The 20,919-nt window shown below is 27.9% G+C and overlaps 3 protein-coding genes across 3 annotated transcripts in view; 1 reads left to right on the top strand and 2 right to left on the bottom strand.

The window, feature by feature from the left end:
- LOC105366572 (uncharacterized) overlaps positions 1–17,321 on the top strand; it is a 79,642-nt gene extending 62,321 nt beyond the window's left edge. The window contains exon 3 of the mRNA XM_011505064.1: positions 16,744–17,321. Within this exon, the coding sequence (XP_011503366.1) occupies positions 16,744–16,784 (41 nt within the window). The 3' untranslated portion in view covers positions 16,785–17,321. The remainder of the gene's footprint in view (positions 1–16,743) is intronic.
- LOC105366571 (odorant receptor 94a-like) lies at positions 5,491–7,417 on the bottom strand. Its single transcript, XM_011505063.1, has 5 exons — positions 6,695–7,417; positions 6,221–6,607; positions 5,921–6,128; positions 5,627–5,786; positions 5,491–5,543 (listed from the first exon to the last, which is right to left on the bottom strand). The coding sequence occupies exons 1-5, from the start codon at positions 7,078–7,080 to the stop codon at positions 5,491–5,493; spliced, it is 1,194 nt and encodes a 397-aa protein (XP_011503365.1). The 5' UTR covers positions 7,081–7,417.
- On the bottom strand, positions 7,876–11,098 carry LOC105366570 (odorant receptor Or1-like). Its single transcript, XM_011505062.1, has 5 exons — positions 10,686–11,098; positions 8,576–8,974; positions 8,303–8,507; positions 8,060–8,215; positions 7,876–7,935 (listed from the first exon to the last, which is right to left on the bottom strand). Exons 1-5 carry the CDS (start codon positions 11,081–11,083, stop codon positions 7,882–7,884), a joined length of 1,212 nt encoding a protein of 403 aa, XP_011503364.1. The 5' UTR covers positions 11,084–11,098; the 3' UTR covers positions 7,876–7,881.
- Positions 17,322–20,919: the final 3,598 nt, after the last annotated feature.

The raw sequence follows: 20,919 nt of genomic DNA on the forward strand, positions 1-20,919 counted from the left end.
AAGTATTATTTTTTGCTTACTATACAATAAATTATAGTAAATAACTAGCATTACATAACTGACTACTATAAATATCGTATATTACAAATAAATGAAAAAACGAACTTCTATAAATATTGTCGATATTGATTGGTAATGCACGTTCCATTCGATCGATTTCAAATCTAGAGATTATAAATACAATCGACAAACATTTGCATCTTTTTTATATGCGCATTATACAAATATCAATAATATGACAATAAATGAGGATTATAAAATGCATGTTTATAAGAAATAGTTTTTGTTTTTTTAAAAAAAATTATTACACCTCCTTTTTTACGTAAAATTTCCTGTAACATTCAAAGTATTAATGATTTTATTATACTTTTGTAAAATATTCAATCGTGCTACTGTAAAATATAATTAAACTACAAAAGACAAAAAAATATGAATAAAAATAACAATCTGAATAATTAAAAGCTAAATTGAGGTTCGCATAATAATAATGAAAATAAACATGTACATTTATAAGAAATGTAACCAGACATAATATTATCTAATCGACAGAATTTTATGATCGCATACGAATAAAATGGATGACGCATGTAGTATTATGGAATCTAATCGATTTTGATCTAATTGATTTATCCTGGCCAGTATTAAATAATTGTTACACAAATAAATCTCAGTAATGTTCGAAAATTGAAAAATAAGAAATATAATGCGATAAAGTCTTATTGCTTTATTGAGAGCTCAATTACCAAAAAATTAATCTTTAATTACAGCATACGAGCTAAAAAAAACAGAATAAAATAAACAATAATAATAGTACAAAAATCATTAAAAAAAAAAAGAAAAAAAATAGAAGAAAAAAAAACAATTCAAAATGTATTGAAATACATAAGAAAGTGTATGAATATATCTCTTTAATTACAATCTCTCTCTCTCTCTCTCTCTCTCTCTCTCTCTTTATCATATAACACGAAACTACGTTTGGTTTAATAGTAAACATTAATTATTATATGAATTCTGTTATGAATTAAGTACGAGCATTTAATACTATTATTCTAGCAATGAAATAGCTTAATTAAATTGAAAGTGAATTTAGGTTTCTACATTTGCATAGACATATAAATGGATACATGATATCGTTCATATCGATAAATTAACTAACTGTATATTTATCCATTAATATAAATTCATGAATTAGATAAACTAAATAAAGATGAAAAATACATATTAGCATGGGATAGAAGTCTTAAAATAATTAAGTCATATTTATGCAAAAATAACAATGCAATAGTGAAATTTAGATGAAAAGATCAAGAATATCATTAATTAATTTGAACTTAATGGTTACAAAGTCCTTCTAATATAATATATATATATATATATATATATATATAATATAATAGTCCTTATAATATAATATATAGTGTATTATAATGTAATTGGTAACAATGATTCATTTAGAAATTTTTTTAGACTATCTACGTTTAAATCAGAAGTGACATAGAAATTGCTGATAAGTTTATTAAGTATGAAAGAAATTTGCTAATATTGCTTTTAAAATAGCAAATAAACATACAATATAGTATTACTTTTATTAGAACGATATCGTAAAAAATTAATTTTTATATTTGACAATAAAATAAAAGATTGTAGAAATATTGAAATGCTGATAATAGAAATATTAAATATTCTTGTATTTCAGGCAAAAATAAATATATATATTCAGGCAAAAAAAAAATGAATTAAGGAGCAATATTTGGATTCTTCTTATACTATTTAATATTTTAATATATAATTAACACGAATATTAAAAATTAGATTAAAAAGCTAAATGTATAAAAACAATTGTATGCATTATCTCTATGATATCTATGAATTTACAATAACACTTTGTATAATTAGAATTAAAATTAATACAATCTTTTATATTTATAAATATATAATTAATAAAATCTTATAATTTTTCAATACCTAAAGGTTTAATTCATAAATCAGATCCTCATACTTTTTTTTATTATTCACGCAATTTATCAAGTAATTGAGAAATTGTGCTTTAAGCAATATCCGTCTTAAATCGCCGATATATATTATTAAGGATTTACTTAAATCAATTAATTAATCGTTTGTATTGGCTATAATATATATACTATATACTATTTATATATTAGAAAATATACTAAACTATAAGAATGTAACGATTCTTATCAAATGAGAATTTAGATATTCTTGTTAAATTTATCGAACATTAGGAAATATCGCAGTTAATCTGGAAAATTGTTCGTTAATATTATTAGCATTAATATTATATGATTAATATTGTTATGGATATATTAGATTTCTTAAACAAGGGCATAGTTATATTTTCTGAAATAAAAAAATTAATGTACATTATGTTATGCTTATGAGAATATATTTTATTTTAAAAATTAAGAAATCGAGAAACGATTTAACGTTTACAAAAATCCATCACTATTAAGAGTATGACTATTGAATTGTATTATCATTAATAATTTAATGTGCATTATCAAAACAAAACAACATATAAGGAACATCAACATATTACTGTGCGTCACTTGCAGACTTAATCATTAGAAAATTTGCATTGATCGTCAAGAAATATATAAAATTAAATTAAAGTTTTCTTTTTTATGATCGCCACTTTTTTTTTCACCAAAATATTGGTTTTATATCGTCTTTAAATAATTTGAAAGTTTCATGTTTCGCAAGGAAATAATAGTGCATTAGATATGTAAGTGAAAAATCCAATTTTTCTACGACTATCATCAAGCACAACATTTAATTTCCCAAAATTGAATTAATCAATTCGAGGTTCGTTTTTGTTTTTATAAAAAACATAGAGATGCCTATTTGTCTTTATCATATATTTAAAGAAGCTCTTTGTTGCAACTTGGGTTAAATATGTTTAAAAAGAATATAAATGTTTCAGACAACGCATGACTAAACAAATATTTTAAATTACATGTTGATTTAATCAATGAGTCGGTTATTTTTCAAAGTTTTTTAATCGTTATTTAATAATAATTATTTAATAAATACTTAATTTATCAAGATTTTTATTTATTTTAGTGTAAAAAAGTTTAATTATCTATATGATTAGTTATTATAGATTTTTCGATTCTGGGCATTTGCATTTGATAATAAATAATAATTTGACTTAATATATTTTCGAAGCAATCAGTTAAATTAAAAATACTGATTTAAAATTCCAAAGAAGAACCAATTTTCCGTTTGCTTTTTAAATGCTAATGCCAATAAACAATTCAAGCCAATTTGAAAAAAAAAACAAAAAAAAATGATAATGTATTAACTAAAAATTCAACGGTAATAATATTCCAGTCTGTAGTAAATCAATTACCTTACTCATTGTTTTTTGTTAATCGAACAAATGCGAAAATAGTAATAACTTTATATATCTATGATTCTTCCTGATCCTCTATCTGATACTTATAATTTCGTATTAAGAAATATAAATATATAAGTATATATACAATCATTATTGCAGTTAATTGGAAAACTTATAAGAATTATAAAATTCCGTTAAAAAGTATTTGCTCTGATTTACCATTTTCTTTCAATAAAATTTCTAAAAACAAAAAGGTTAAAATTGTTAAAATACAATATCCTTTATATATATATATATATATATATATATATATATATATATATTTCAAAAAACAATTTATGGCTGAATCAATTATAATTTAATTAAAATTAATTAAAATTTCAATTCGCAAAATAAATTTTGTTATTTAATATTTAGGAATTAAAAAAATTGTCTATAAGCTTATATTCTCTGACTTCAAATTTTTTTTATTAATTAAGGTATTAATAATTTTTAAAAAAATATATCAATAATAATATTACTATTATTGTTAAATATATTTATTTTATATAATTTCATCTATCTATACTGTGCACTTGTTTATCAACAACTTACAACATTTCTGTACGATTGTTCAAATAATATTTAAAAAAAATTTTAAATCAATCGTTATATCGAAGCATAAATAGAGATTTTATTTTAACAGTTTAGTAACGTTATTGATGATTAAATTTGTATTATCTTTCTATATTCATTTTAAATTATTTCTTTTTTCTTTAATATAGTCACTACAAAGGATAAATTTGCATACTTATTTATCCAAGTTAAACTTTAATGAAGTCCATTTAAATTTTTTCATCTATAATTCTGCACCTACTGAAAATTTCATTTCCAAAGAAGTAGTTTCAAAATTGAAATTTGAAATTGAGAATAAATGGATAATAAAATGCTGGCGTTTTGAAATAAAATGAAGATTAAATAATTAGTGAACCCATCAGAATAAATGATTATATTAATAATATTTGAATGGAAAGTGTGACAATTGCACAGTATAATTTAAATAAGTTTATGAATAAAATAAATAAAAAAAAGCAACAACAAAAAAAAGTACAAAGCATTTTTTGAAATTTTTTTTTTATGCGCAGTTCACTGTATTTTTCTTGCAAATGTTTCTCCTTGAAATATAAACAATCCAATTGATATTTACTTAATTCCACAAAGTTATACTTCAATATATCTTTTAAGCTTGTATATATTCTTTTTATATAATTGAAAATTTTACAGTGCATTACATTATTAATACATTAATTTTTTAACTACATTTATACGTTATTATACTTTGTCAATTATATTAATTATATGTCCGTAATAAATTTATTTATTTCACACAATGAAACTCTAAAGGTTTGAAGCAAGTTAAAAATATATTATTAAAATACTTTTAAGGGGACCATTTGTTTGAAAGGCTGAAGAAATTTAATTTAAAAATTTCAGTGTTGCTTAATGAAAAAAAAATTTTTGAGTATTCCAACCTAAAAAGAGATAAATATTATATAGAAATCGATAATAACAAATTTCAAAATGCATTTTCATGTTATTTGTCATTTGTAAGGGGGTTTTTTTCTTCTTTTTTTTTGCAGATAAATTTTGATTGCATTCAAAAGCACAATGTTCACGTCTATATTTCTTTTTTATGCAAACTAATAAATGTTTAATACTCTACACATTTTCAAAAAATTTTTTTCATATTTTTAATAACTCTGTTGCACCTTAATGACATGTCCGATTACATTTAGAGTATCTGTTATGCTATATTTTATCTAATAAATCTAATATTTTATATTTTTTTTCTCTCGTACGTTTCAAATAATAAAAATACATCGGATAAAATATGAATTTCATGGCAGTTGTTTTAGATTATGTAAATAATGTATGATTTCATGTTAATTGTAATGGAAATCGTGACGGTAAAGTTTCAAGAACAGAACACGGTATACCTGTATTACATTACACATACTATAAATATAAATATATCTATATATATAAAGCATCAAAAAAAAAAAAAAAAAAAATAAAGATATATATATTTATATATATCTATATGTAGGTACGTATACATATGGCAATGTTATTAATCTTATTTTTGCATACTTTTATTGCGCTGAAGTTCGTTGGATAAGATTAAATGTAGAATATGACATTTTCACTAACTGTAACATTTTATTACATCTCATTAAATTTAAACTTTTTATTTATTGTTGGGTATAATTCAATAATTTAAATGTATACTTACTCTCAGCAATGTACTTATGTTTATTGGAATGACATTAATTACTGAAATAAAAAGTGGTTTAGATGTTCGGACGATCATCATTAAAAGAATTTTCTTTGTCTGTTGATTTACGGTAGTCCAGTTGCACTCGTATAATGCATTACCAATATCTTTACTCTGTAAGAAGTTTTTAACTGTATTTATGGGCATATAGATTAATAATTTTAACAAGAAGTGCTTTTAATGCTAAAAACATTTCTTATCAATTTCCAACTGCTTCGTTGCATAATTATTTCCTGAAATGTGCTTACACCTAATAGAATATCATTCCCATACCAACACAACATGCCAATTTGCATTACCGATATTATGGTGAAAAAAATTGTCATAAAGTATTTTAAATCGAGTCTCTCAATATATATGGAAAGAGAATATATATTTATAAGGAAATTTGGTACAACTACAATCAGCTGTCCCATGAGTATTATTTCGAATGTTTTCTGTAATGTATATCCATACCTTGGCATGGCATAAAACCATAATATTAATCGCATAATAGTAATAATATGCATAATGCCAGATTAAGAACATTACTAAGTTTTGTCTTTTACCGATAAATTCTCTGATGCTCTCGTACAAGTTTGGCCATCGTCATTTTCATCATCACTTCGTTATGAATTTCCGATTGAGAATCATTGCCAATAGCACTTTCGTTTCCAAAATCTTTTAATCTAACTATTAATATATTTATTTGACAATTCATATGCAATAAGAAGCCAACGAATAAAGTATCCGTACTGAGGTGCATGCAGGAAAGCGTCGCACCACTAATAATTTGATGACAGTACGTTAACCAAAATGACAGAGGATTGTCGATTTTATACGGATACCAGGCCACGAATGGTAAATTTATAAATTTTTTCGATTCAAGTATTGGCGTAAGTGAACGAAGAATCATCGACGTTATTATTAAAATAGTATATACGGCAAACAGCCATCTACAATTAAATAAAATAACATATTGTGAGATATTTGAATTTTTTTTTCTTTTCTTTTTTCTTTTTTTTTTACATTCGTTCACCAACCTTGTTTTGCTTTTCATATTTTGCTGAATGCCGATCTCTTTCACATTTCGAGGCCTATACCATTGATTATCGACGTAATCGGTAATGAATGATAGAATCATTGAGCGATAGCATAATACATTAATTGTTTTATAAAGACCAACCGAAAATACTAGTACAGCGAATATATTGTCTAATTTAAAATAAATCGTACCATTGCTTAAGATGACGTCGATTAAAATCTCGACGAACAAAATGATTCCTAGGAATACACTGACAATCGTAAATAATTTGTAAATTTGCTTGCTAATTGTTGAAAAATTTTCGGGACACCAAGTTCCACAAATGGTTAATATAGCAAATGGTATAGGCAAATAATGATATTCGATGCTATTATAAAAATGCATTGTTTAATTAAAAAGCGAAAGACGTCACAATACGCATATTGTAATTGGAGGTTTTTTTTACATTTCGTATACGTGCATTTATATTTTTAAATAAAGCGACGCTGATCAAAAGTCGACAAAAGTTCTGTTTCAACTGCCATTACTTTTGCCTGCCCCCACCCTTAGCGATGGAAAAATTTTATAAGCATGGCTTATCGATAAAAATAGCACTAAATTATGCAATAGCAATCCCCTCCACAATGGAAAAAAAAGAATAATACGATATATAGGCAGTTATTTTTGCGTCAATTTTTATAATATTGACATTCGTTTTGCTATACCCCTGATAAACGATAATTATCCCTCTCAACTGTATATGTAAATTTGTATTCATTATTTGTTTGCACATTCATTAAATGCAATAAAAATTGATACCAAGATTTATTATTCAACGTGCGATCGAGCAATACGATGACTTTCTTACAAATTGATGTTATAAAAAAAATCTTCGCTGGAAGTAACTAATTTTTTTTTTTTTTTTTTTTAATTCATATTAAGAACAGTAAAATTTTCATGATTTCCGTGGCTGTATGAGAATTTTTGTTAATGACATTGTCAGTGAAAGAGTGAAAGAGTGAAAAATGATTGGGAAAAATATAAACGAATAATAATAATAATAATAATAAATAAATAAATAAATAAATAAATAAAACAAAAACAAAAAAAGAAAAACAAAATTCATAAAATAAAATATCGTCTTTATTATTATTATTGTATTATTGTATTAATGTGTTATGTCTTTCGATACATTGGAGTGAGTTTTTACGAGTCGGTAGACTGCAAGACACTAAAGGCAGAGTAGGATGTTTTCATTATCTACGAAAAGGAAATAATCATTAAAAGTCATATGAAATGTCAATGAACATATGACACATTCTCCATGCTAATTTACTGACTCGACCATCATAAATAATGGGCAATGCCTGCATCATTGACTTACGCTTAAAAACGAATCTATATTCATATTCATAATTGGACCAACGCTGAAAAGAATCGGCTTTGACGTTCGCTTCATTATGAATAATAACTCTTTTCTAGATTTTATTGACAGTGAGGTCCAATCCATCTCGTGCACAGCATTCTCAACTTCAAGACTCTAAGGAGAAGGAAAATTCATGATTTGGCAATTCAGGCTTATAAGGCCAATCCCGAGAGCCACGCATAAACATCGTGAAATAATTACATTTAGCGTAACCTCGTTCCCGTACCAGCAGAAAAAGTATAATTCAATGACCACAGCCATGAAGAATTGAAACGTCATCATGAATTCCATGCCGCCGATGCTTTGCTTAGACATGAGGTAGACGCTCAAGCATAAATTAGGTAAAGTTACGGCCAGTTGCCCAAACAGCAGGACATTGAGAGTGTCGTTCAACAAGTTCGCAAATCTGCAAAGAGGGGGCGAGGCTGGTAATGAAGCTGGCTCGAGCGAGGCACGAATTAAGCGATTGTTTACTTGAAAATACTTTCGTGATCTCGAACACACTCGGTTATCAATCGGCTTTCTAAGGATGGGATGCGAGCGGACGCGTCTTCGTCGTCGTCACTCCTCTTGGCGCTCGCGCATAATTTCGGGATGCTTAAGAGCCGATTCTTCAGGATCTCCAGCTGGAAGCAAGTTTTCAGAAGGAGGGCGGATATTAGGCTGTCCTTGGAGGCGTGGGTGAGGGTCGCGATGCCGGTTCCGATGGCCTGGTGCCAATATATCGCCCAGTAGCAGCCGGCATTGCTAATGTCGCAAGGGCAGTAGCTTTCAACTGGTAATTTTATCTCGTCGTTCGGCTCAAAAAGTGGCGATGTCAGTCGCAGGACTATCGCGATCGAGACTGCGCTTGTAAAATAAATGCTTATCTTCCTGTGATAGAGACAGACAGACAGACAGACAGACAGACAGACAGCTTGAACTTGGGCAAGTTAAATTTGTCAATGGTATAGAGCTCGAGGGATTGAGCTTACGACATCGACTAATTAAGGCTAATAAATTTCTTAGTCGTGGCTATGTCGCATTAGAATGGGGAAATTTTTGCTCAAATGTTGGCGAGGTAGGTGACTGAGGCTTGTGTGTGCAAAAACGGCAAATGACTGATTGTTGGACGAGTAGCGATTGAAAATGCCGAGGGAATATTTGTGAATTTTAAATATAATTCTAGCGATTGTGCTACGTGTGCGTTAAATATGGCAATTCATTAATTTCATTCGGCGGATTAACGCTTTGAATTATTATTTCGAATTTCATTGGAAATATATTTTAATATGCTCATACAATAATATTTTTTAATTTTGCATTACAATGATAATGTAATAAATATCATTATTTAAAGAATTTATAGAACATCGTATGCGTTGAGTGAATACAGTTTTGGAGCACGAAATGACAATTCCGATCGTTGAAATTCCATAGAAAAATAAAATATCAAGGGGAAAAATGCATTTTTAATCGAATCGCGATTCAATGGCTATTGAATCGCGATGGAATAATGGATAATACAGAAATTCATCGATTAAAAACATTAATTAGTTACGCTCGACGTTTCATCAAATTGGACAATTTATTATCTAATTTAACTAAATAGTGTGGCCTATAAAAATAACAGACTCACACATAATATATAATAAAACAATATTATAAGGTTGTTTGTTATTTTACCACGTTAAAAAAAAAAAATAAAATAATATAAAAGTAATTATAGGCTCTTATCTTGAAACTAAAAAAAAAATTGAAAAATTTTAAAAGCGCCATTTATTTGCATAATAAATTGAAAATTAAATTTCTAAAATCTATTTCAGAGTAAAAAGCTTTTAACCCGTTAATTTCTTCATCCATATCACTTCTTCTTCTTCTTCTTCTTCTTCTTCTTCTTAAGTAATATTGGAATTCAGCCAACAATTGGCAAGGATTGAGAAATATAAAAACACTATTGTCATATTTCAAAAATGTCAAATGTAAGAGAGGATGAAGGATCTATAGACTAAACCTGTTCAGTCAACAATGTTTATCGTGTGATTATATTTATTTAAAAAATGTTGACCTTCGTTGATAATAATGTAATTAACTTATTATTATTATTATTATTATTATTATTGTTGTTGTTGTTGTTGTTGTTGTTGATATTATTCGTTGACTTTTTCTCATAATTGACTCGAATAAATAGCTTTAAAAATGGGATAAAGTCGAAAAAATAAAAATAAAATCGATATATATTTATTTCTTTACTTTTTAACAAAACAAAAATAGAGTGTGCCGTTTGAATTGGTATTGGTATGACATTAAATAGATTGTGCAAAAATTTTCAAAATTTATCGCGATATTAATATTAAATTACAACGTGATCGATAATATTTTACAAATGTTAAAAATTATCTCTACGTTACGTGTCGAGTAGAGATTCTACGGAATACGCGCGTGTTTTTGTTAAGCCTAAGGTAGCGATTTGTAAAGTAGCGATTATAGGCAAAGCCGCATAAAGCAAAGTATGCTTAATGAGAATAAAAAATCATTAGGGGCTCGTGTCAGAATTACTTTGATATGGCAAATATATATTTATGTTATGGACTTATCGACGAACCGTATGGTTTTATTGTATTTCTCGCGAATCTCGATCTCCTGGGCGTTGCGCAGATTTTGCCACCGCTTGTTCTGAATCATATTTAGCAACTTGATAAAGCGTCCACGCGAGATCAAGAGGTTGATGGCTTTGAAAATAGCATTGATCAGGGCGAACATGAGAAAGATATTCTCGGCGAATACGTCCTCGGTCATGGGCATCTCACAGACTCTGATAAAAACAGCCATCATCATGCTGATGAGCATGAAGAGTACGAGCGCGGTGAAGCTGCAGTACGCTCGCTTTTTCCAGCTGGACCAGGTCACGGGTCGCCACAATCCGCAGAATTTTAAGATACGAAACGGTATCGGAGCTATGTTTTCGTTCATCACGATAGCCGCGCGTTTTGCTCGTGACATTCGGTAAAAAGTGACTCCTCGGACATCCGAACGTGTGCTATCTCTTTTTTTCCTCCCACTCTTCCTCTTTATTGCCTGCTCTTTAATTATTTATTATGCGAGAGAGTCTTTCGTCGAAGACAAAAATCTACATCTGGCCGTATCTATTGTACTATATGCATATTGCGGACAAGTTAACCGCAAGATGCTTTACTTATGCATGACGTCGTCTAAAATCTCTTCGATTATTTCAATAAATTATGACAATAGCTCCCTCTCACGATCCGATTACGTGCATTTATTATTGCATAATAACTATAGAATTGTTAACAATGACATATTGTCAGTTTATGGTGGTCAAGGTGGAGACGTTTCTAGCAACTTCAATACCGTTTTTTGAGTGTACAATTTCGTTTATAATTTTTCTCATGCCTACGGCGTAGTGTATAAATTTTATATAAATTTTGCCGCTGAATTATGGTGAATTAAATTGCAAAGATTAAGCTAACATGGACATGAGATTTTATATTATATCGATAAAATGATATTTTACCATGTAAAGCTTGAAATTTATCTACATTTTAACATAAAAAATATTTCCATAGTTTTTCAAATCTAGCATTTCAATTCTAATTATCGAAAATTAGAATTAACAATTCCTTTTAATATTCTCCAACATTATTAGCTCAACGTATAATTACAAAATTTATATATTCTAAACGTACATTTATAAAGAATAGAGAAATTAAATGAAGCAACGAGTAAATAATACTCTTAGTCCATTAAAATTTTGTTCTAAATATTCGAAATTATTACAAAGTTTCATCTTATTTTTAATTATAATCATAATAATTAATAAATTTTGATAACATTTATTAAAACATAAGTAAGACAGTATATCGTCGGCTCATAATCTACGTAATAAAACAGAAGACTCTTTGTTACGAGCAGTAATGGGCGTCATGTAGATATTTAATTCAATCCTTTGTTCTCACTACGTAAGTATTTTGTAAAAAAAGAAGCTTCTAAAAATCAATTATGAATTTCCTTATCGGATCGTGTGCGCCTCTCCGTCTCTCTCTCTCTCTCTCTCTCTCTCTCTCTCTCTCTCTCTCTCTATCTATCTATCTATCTATCTATCTCTCTCTCTCTCTCTCTCTCTGCGTGTGCGCGCGCGCGTGTTAATGTATTTCTTCGTCATACACGATATTTGAAATAATAAGCAATAGAAAACAGTCGATTGCAATATTATATTTTTAGATTTTAGTTCCCTCTAATTGTTTACAATTATAAAATTTGCCATGTAGGAAATAATTTAAGACGTCTTTACAATTTCTTCTTGAATATGCAAAATTGCCCCCTAGACCAATTTTTTTCTCTAACCTTCTCTAATGTAATATTAGAAATATTATTAAGAATAGCGAGAGAAGCCGTTCCTTCTTTATATTCCAATTAGCTATGAATAATTGTCATAATGTATAGTTGTCGGCTACAACTAAACTATTTTTCTAACGTTTTCTTAACTTTGTCACATACGTAAATGTTACCACAAAAGATAAAGCTTTACTTACTTCCGCTCAACACCTGCAATATTATGAATTATTTAAAGCTATAAACGCTTCTAACACGCATATATACATATACCCATCTAATGAATATATATATATATATATATATATATATTTTTTTATTCAACCCTTTATACATAGCGAACGTATATGGTAATAATTTTCTGAAATAAACGTTTTCTCTGACAAAGTAAGTTTAGCTAACGACATCAGTATTTTTAATAAATCATGAAAAAAGTTCTTTGTAGAGGTTCTTTGTTGGCAAGAAATCGTTTTTACACGCTTCGGACATTTTCATGCACTCGAGCAAATTTTTGTTCACAAGTGATCCGGACTTCTTGAGATTTAATTTTCTTATTAACAAAATTTGGTAATATTTTTCTTTTTTTACTATTATTAATCATAAAATAAATGTATTATTAATGTATGCTTTTAGTTTAACAAAAATTATATATTTACAAAGTAATTATTATTTAGCGGCCTCTTTCGTTTAATTCAAACGATATTTTTCAAAGTTTAGAAGCCATTTATTATCAGCAAATTATGTTTGCGTTACGCTACTTATTATTTATATCTGAATTTTATAGAAATTTATTTGGCGATTATTACCTTTTTTTGTAATGTTTGAACTATTTTATTATAGCGCGATTGGTTTCTGAATTTAATTAATTATTAGTGTTTTGGATAATTATCAATGTATTAATTTATACTGTTCAAATTGTTTTCTATATCCTGATGAATGTGTAAACGTTCGTCGAAAATCAAAACGTTGTCCATTCTAAAAAGATAAAACCGAAAATGATTAAAAAATGACATTCGATGAAAATATATAACTGTAGATTATAAAGTGTCAACTCGTATACAAAATATGAGGATAAATTATAATAAATATTGATGTTTTATTTCATAAGAAATTTTTTAATTATTAATGTAACTAACATATATAGTATCTATTATTTGACATATAATTTATAGTTTTTCTTTATATGTTACGATAATGATTAATAAGTGCAATTGATTAATGTATGGCAAACGAAAATTGTATAAATTTTCACGATATTTCGTATAATGTAAAAATAAATGTAATATTTTCATACCGACTTTGTAAATAGTATATAATGAAAAATAGATATTAGATAAAAAATTTATCTAGAAAATTCATTAATATGTAGAGGTACACACCAATAATCAAGTATTGATATTTCTCATACGTTTATTAATTTAATAAAAGGTAATTTTATTGATAATATAATTAAAAATACGAATACGACCATATTTCCTATTAAGTAATATTTTTCTTAACGAAGCTGGCAATTTTATAAATAAATAATAAAATTTTCCTTGATATTATTTTTATTTCAATACTATTATTTTTAGATATTTATTATTTTCAATTTGATATTTTTCAAAGTAATTATCAATGATAAGTGCCTAGTGGCAGCAAAATTTTTATGAAGCAACATTTTATGAAGCAATCAGCAATCGGTTTAGCAATTATTGAATTTGAATTTTGATGAAGTAATTTATTAACTTATTTCTTTCCATTATTCGAGCTTTTTTGTTTTCGGAGTAACCATAAAAACGCCGACGACGTAAGAAATTATAAATGTAAAAAATATTGTTTCTTCAATTTATAGTTGAATATTTAAAAAATTGACTCGTATTTTCTAACTGATTTTTTAACTTAGTACAACGCAATCTCGTACGGGTAAAGATAAAAATGGCTGCTGTCGATTAAAATATATTAGATTATAATTTTATTCTAATTATAATCGTACTCTTGTTATATTTGTGCTTTAAACCTTAACGATGGACTAAGTTTTTTTTTTTTTTTTTTTTTTTTTAATGCTTTTGTATCAGATTGCCCTGTCACATTACTAATTTCACAGAGAATCATAATAAATAATAACTTTTGTCAAAAAGATTTTTGATATGAAGTTTTGTTTATTATCATTTCTTATCATATGCAAGTTTCAGTAGATGCGGAAATGCCGAATATGTAGAATCAACCAATATTATAAATAGCCATCTAGCGGCGGTCGTCGTACAATTCCATTTTCGTATGCACATACATACAAGCAAAATTCTTACATGTCAAAACGTATTATTCAAATGTAAAATACAAGAACGAAACAATTAATGTTTCATTTAATCGAATACTCGGTACAAATAGTTTCGTGTACTTAGTGAATATATAATACTTAAGAACTAGTATATAGACATTGTCGACTTATTCGAAATTGAAAATCGATGATATTAGCATTAGTGAATACGCGTTTTATTAACTGACCTTGCAACAGGTCGAGTTCATTCACTTTGAAATTAGAACGCAGAAGACGATTTCAGCCTCGTTCAACTAATCTGTGAACTCAATCTGAACAACGAAAAATGGAGTCTATTGCTTTCTATTATGTGTAATAATACTACGAATGAGAATAAAGTAAATTTCTGTGCTCTTATAGTTAACGACGAAAGTATCGGAATGAAAAAAATTATCGTTCAACTAATTTATACTATTCATTACATCATCCGTATTCGTAATCGTTGTGCGTAAATTACGCATTATTGATACATAATCTTTTTAAATATTAATTCAGATGAGGTTATGGAAGCAAACAAGTATGTTAGTTAATTGATTTTCTATCGAGTTGAAATTAAAGTAACTTTGTCCTACCCAATGTATTCAATTGATATTTCAAAGTGACGAGACATTTTTCTGACTGTTTACACCAAAATATAATTTTATGTTCTTGCTCATGCATATAAATATAATTATACGTAAGCGTATAAAAATCAATTAATGTATTTACTTTGCACAATAGACATTTTCTTTATTACACAGGTATAGAAATTTCATAAAAAGTAGTACATTTAATAAAAATTATATAGAAATTGTTTGTGCCCAGCTAGTGGAAAATTCTATATTCTTCTGAAACGAATCAATATTTAATATATATATATATATATATATATATATATTAGAAATGATAGAAAAACAATAAAATATTACCCATTTACATATTTATTTTAAACGCATAAAGATTGTTAATAAATGAACGCGAATGATTTATGAAAGTATTTAAAAACTATATAGAAAATCATTACATGTGAAACTTATTTTGTAGGTAGAAATATCTTATTTATGTAGAAAAGAAAAAAAACATTAAGACAAAAGATTGGCTTTCGAGTAAAAAATAAATCTAAAAGTGCCTCTTAAATTCTTTGCACAGCCATCTTTTCACCCTCTTAATATTGGCCGATATAATCGCAGTCACATAAGCTTCTCAGCGTTGCTACAACACGCGCCGACAATTTCTTTGAAGAATCTCCAGACACGAAGGATTATGCAACGACACGCGTAAATTTCCGGTATCTACGACGTCACATTTATTTTTTTTTTTTTTATTTTTTTTTTTTCACGGCCTTTCAACGTCTCGAGCACGTGGACGATTATCCCGCACTGCTTCCTTTTATTCATAATTACTATATTGCGGCTCAAAGTGCACACATTGATAATTTCATTTCATTATTGCTCTAACCTTTCTCCTTCCCTTTGACTTTCAATATAAAATTGTAAAATAAATATTGGGATGTTTAGAGGAGATTGCGAACGATTGAGATTCAAGATACTAATAATATTATTACTCAGCGATAAATTGTGAGAGCCATTGTGTAATTAATGCTAATTAATTATACTAATATTGAAAAAAATATAAAAATAAAAAAAAAATAGTAAGCATATAAAAGTCACAATAGAATTTGTAAAGATTAAGTCAAGAATAAGCAAAATGATAGCCTTGGGAAAGAAAAATTAAATGGCATTGTTAGCTTAAAGTTGGGAAGATGAGAGCAAGTAAATTCATCGCAAATCTAAGCTAAAGAAGTAAAATGCGTTTAGATATTTATAAATAAGTTTATAAGTGTAGTTTAAAGACAATGAAAATCAAATTTTTACAACTGTTTTACTACCGGAAATGAGAGGCCCATTGTTTTTAAAGATTACTCTAATTAATTATTTCAATTGTGCTTTAATAAATTTATTTGCAATTTTTTTTTTTTTAGCACTTGTGATATTAATGATACTTTTATGAAATGGAAATATATTATTTTCAGGCCTGATTTACAATCAAGATTTGCTTGTGAAACTCATTTGAACATCCATCGAAGCAAGCTCAAGCACATTGCAAATATATTAGAGAAACGCTATAATTACATCTTATTCCAATCTATATTGTTTATAAATCAGTTAAATTCAAGGGCAGTTTATAAATCGTCTGTAGAAGCGCCTGTAGAACTGCCTTATCGACTAACCCGTTGATTACGTATTACCTTTACTTTACAACTGAGGACATCGTATTCCACAGCCTGAGAATAAGTGTCGTAACTACAATTAAAGAATGATATTCGAATGTGCTAAATGAAATTCAGAAAATTAAAAGAAATACGAATTGAGAGACAAAGAAGACCTTCCGATGCAGGTGTGCCGATAGATGCAATATATTTTATAGATTTCACCATTCGCTCTTTATTGTTCATTATTTCACTCACCTTTTCTTTCTCAGCTACTCAGCACTGTTATAAATGAAATATCGACATCATAATTAATTCCTTTATTTATTTTTAGAATCTCTCAACACTCCTTTTGTAGTCTTGTCATTTAAAACCAATTACTTTCTCATATAATATTTATGCAATGTATCATTAATAATAATGATTAATAATATATATATATATATATATATATATATTAATAACGAGTACACATGTTGACAAAGTATGCGTAAAATCTTGTCAATCAAGATCCTTTCATCGGCAAGTTTTTATTTATCGAACAAGTATCTTATGTAAATTTACATTCTTATTATACGAATTGACGAGTATATGTGTTAATTAATAATAACATTTTCGATGTTATTTCTAGCATAATATAAGGCCAGTTTTGAAGTCTATCGCGCCATTAGTTTGTACATTCGCAAAGCAATCGAATACGAAAACGAAGAGTCGAAAACAAATCGAATCTAAAGTCGATTATAAAGTACGATTTTATATTTCATTTTGTAATTCAAGTAAAAAAAAAGTAAAAAAAAGAAAGAAAAAAAGAAGAAAAAAAAAAGAAAAAAGAATGAGATAGTGATAGATAATGAAATCCCAATACAACTCGATTTAAAGAAAAACTTGATTGCAACGCATATTGTATGAATATTTTCAAATGACACATTGTCTTATTTATACTTCTTTGCGTTTCATTATCTACAATATATAGGTAATTTCAGGTATCCTATGTTTCAATTATTAATATTAAGAACAATGCAGTGGTATAAGTTACGAAAGAAACGACAATCAATGGTAAAAGCGTTACGATTCATAATATCCATTTCAAGTAAAAAAACAAACAAACAAAAATTAAAAGAAAAATTTATACATAATTATTTATTCGATTGTATTAAAATTACGTAATTCTTTTATCGATTTCATCATTTTCATTATTATTTCATAAAAGTTCTGAATTATATTTTCAAAATTAATGAAATTAGTCCAAGAACGAATATTATATTATCCAAAGAAAATATTTTCCTTCATACTTAACGTAGCTTACGACCAATAAGTTAATATAGAATTCATTTGATTTAAAATTATTACGATGCTTATTACGGTCAAATTAGCGTAAATCAAATGAGCTGTCAACAATTCCCGACTGAACATACGAGAATTCGCTGTACGCGTATGTAATTCGTTAATGATACGAAGGGTAATTTTTAAAAATTTACTCGATATCAATAGTTATAAATCAACAATAAATTGAATGAAAAGATTTCGATAAAATTAACAAATGAAATTGAATTAAATGAAAAATAAAAAACGATAAAATTGTGAAACGCACAAATAAACGAGTATTTTGCTAGTAAAACTATACGAAGCTCTAGGCGCGCGCGTGTGTGCGAAGAAATAAATTTTCCAGAAATAGAAAGAGATTTCTTTGCAGCTTGTGCAACCTTCGCATGCTCGTTTGCCTCCCGCAGCTCAAAGTGCACTAACGCACTATTGCATTGCGCATCTTGCGCTTAATTTACGATCAGCACTAAGTGCGCGTACTTGTGCCATCTCAGCGAGGGACTTTCTCCGCCCTTGGAGTCCTCGTGAACGAGGCGCATGGAAGTTCTCAAAGAGATTTCGCGGGAATTGTTTCAAGTTCGACCACTGCAATTTCACGATGAATGACGAGAAAGTTTCCTTATTATTTCCATTCTTTAATCTGCGAAATTATTTCAAGGTATCTCTAATAATTAGTGCTATTTCATTGAATATTTTAATCATTATCCAAGATTGATATACCGTTAATATTTGTTAATTTCATTGACTTATCGGAAATTATGAATCTTATGGATCTTAGTCTATCTTAATTTTAACACATCTAATTTTAATCTGGAATTTAAAAATTTTCTAACGATTAATCACCATTGTAAAACAATGGAAAATTAGTTATTAATTATTTTTCTCTCCTAGCGCTTTTGTATGAAAATAAGATGATAAAAGATTTTGCCTATCGTAAGAGAAGTAATAAGGTATGTAGTCGTTGAAAATAGCTTCAAAAGATTCATACGAGTTTTGTCGAAGCGATATCAAACTGACCTTTAAAAAATTTCATTTGATATATCAAAGATTTATGAATCTAATTAATCTATCAAGATATCATCGTGGATAAAGCATTATCGAAGAAAATTTTTAGAGCAGGAATTTTATTCTCAAGGGAGAATTATGATGAATTTTTTCGACTCGAAATTTATTTACAATAAGTAAGCCATTATTACATTAAAATGATTTAAATGATATATCGCTGTAATTATTAATATCGATAGTAGTTTTATTTCATTTGCAATAGCAACATTTACGTAGAATAAATGTCAAATGATTTACGCTGCTTATCGCTATTATGTCTAAAAATTCCATATACATAGATTTCTATAATCTCCGTTTAAATTAACTTTATTTTTAGAAACTTCATGAATTAAATGAGAACTGATAATAATAATAATAATAATAATAATAATAATAATAAATAAATAACGCTATTAGATAACGATAACAAAGAACGCTAATAATTGATAGCGTGTGAAATTGTCATGTTATTATTATTTCTAATTAATTTAAACTTAAAATTGGACGTTAAATTTTATCTCAATGCGCGATAACTTTGCCGAAATGCTTAAAACTTTAAAACTATGCACATTACGATTGCAAGAAAATAATAAATATTGTACATTATGCAAACAATGTGTTGTATATTTTTACACAGAGCTTGATCGACTGGATTTTTCTCTCGTGTTAAAACCTTCGAGAGTAGAAAACTTTGCGGATTAAAGCGCCTAATCATAAGATATACAAAGGCATATCCTACACATTAACAATAAACAGTTGCCTCGGCACTAATAACGGATACATATTTTCTCAGTGTGGCAACGCAACTTTCGCCTCCCTCGTCGTCCTCGCTCTCAACAGCTGATTGTCGCTTATATATACCTCGAATTCAAACTCGAGGCAATCCATCGAATCTCCTCTCATCGCATCGCGATACCGATCACCGCCCCCCCCCCCCTCACAATCCCAATCGTTCCAGCAAACGAGATTCTTGAAAGTGTAACTCGCCTCAAGGCTGCGATTTGATCTTCGAACTTGTTTTATCCAGCTTGTAATTTATAAAGCAGCGTGTTCGCTGAAAATCCTCGTTTGCAATTTGACGCAATGGGAACGGCGGGTAAAAGGCATTAGTAGAGTTAGTTTTTGCTTATATGTACTCTCTCTCTCTCTCTCTCTCTCTCTCTCTCTCTCTCTCTCTCTGCTCTCTTTCTCGCTTGTACAACGAGCATACGTACATTTTTATTTCTTACCTTATGCAATCGGCCAGAGCTGCACTTTATACATTTTAATATGTCATTTGCCTATAAAAGATAGTGATTTCCGATGAACGGAAAAATTTGTTTTTCCCATCTATTGCTTAGTGAAGCATATACGATTTTATACGATATATAGTTATAAATATTTTAAAGCGATATGAGAACGAAATGGCTTTGGTTAATAGAGTTATGACAATTGTGATGCAAATCATTAGATGTCAAAAATGATTGATTAGCATTTCATTACCATGTGTTATAGCATTATCCTATCTTATTTCATAATAATATTTGTCAATTGCACATATTTCCTATTAACTTAAAGTCTTAAAGATAGTTATTACACATTTTGAAACGAAAGCTTAATAATTCTTAAATTTATATTTAAAATATTAAGTGA

This window comes from Ceratosolen solmsi, unplaced genomic scaffold, assembly GCF_000503995.2.
Source record: "Ceratosolen solmsi marchali unplaced genomic scaffold, CerSol_1.0 scaffold16, whole genome shotgun sequence".
Classification (NCBI taxonomy): domain Eukaryota; kingdom Metazoa; phylum Arthropoda; class Insecta; order Hymenoptera; family Agaonidae; genus Ceratosolen; species Ceratosolen solmsi.

Excerpts from the sequence above, each read along its gene's own strand:
- LOC105366571 (XM_011505063.1), bottom strand. The coding sequence starts at position 7,080 with ATGCATTTTTATAATAGCATCGAATATCATTATTTGCCTATACCATTT. Across the intron at positions 6,608-6,694 it reads AATATGAAAAGCAAAACAAG|ATGGCTGTTTGCCGTATATA; the intron begins GTTGGTGAACGA and ends ATTTAATTGTAG. Across the intron at positions 6,129-6,220 it reads GAGCATCAGAGAATTTATCG|GTATGGATATACATTACAGA; the intron begins GTAAAAGACAAA and ends TGCCATGCCAAG.
- LOC105366570 (XM_011505062.1), bottom strand. The coding sequence starts at position 11,083 with ATGTCACGAGCAAAACGCGCGGCTATCGTGATGAACGAAAACATAGCT. Across the intron at positions 8,216-8,302 it reads GGAACGAGGTTACGCTAAAT|AGTCTTGAAGTTGAGAATGC; the intron begins GTAATTATTTCA and ends CCTTCTCCTTAG. Across the intron at positions 7,936-8,059 it reads ATATAGATTCGTTTTTAAGC|ATAATGAAAACATCCTACTC; the intron begins GTAAGTCAATGA and ends TCCTTTTCGTAG.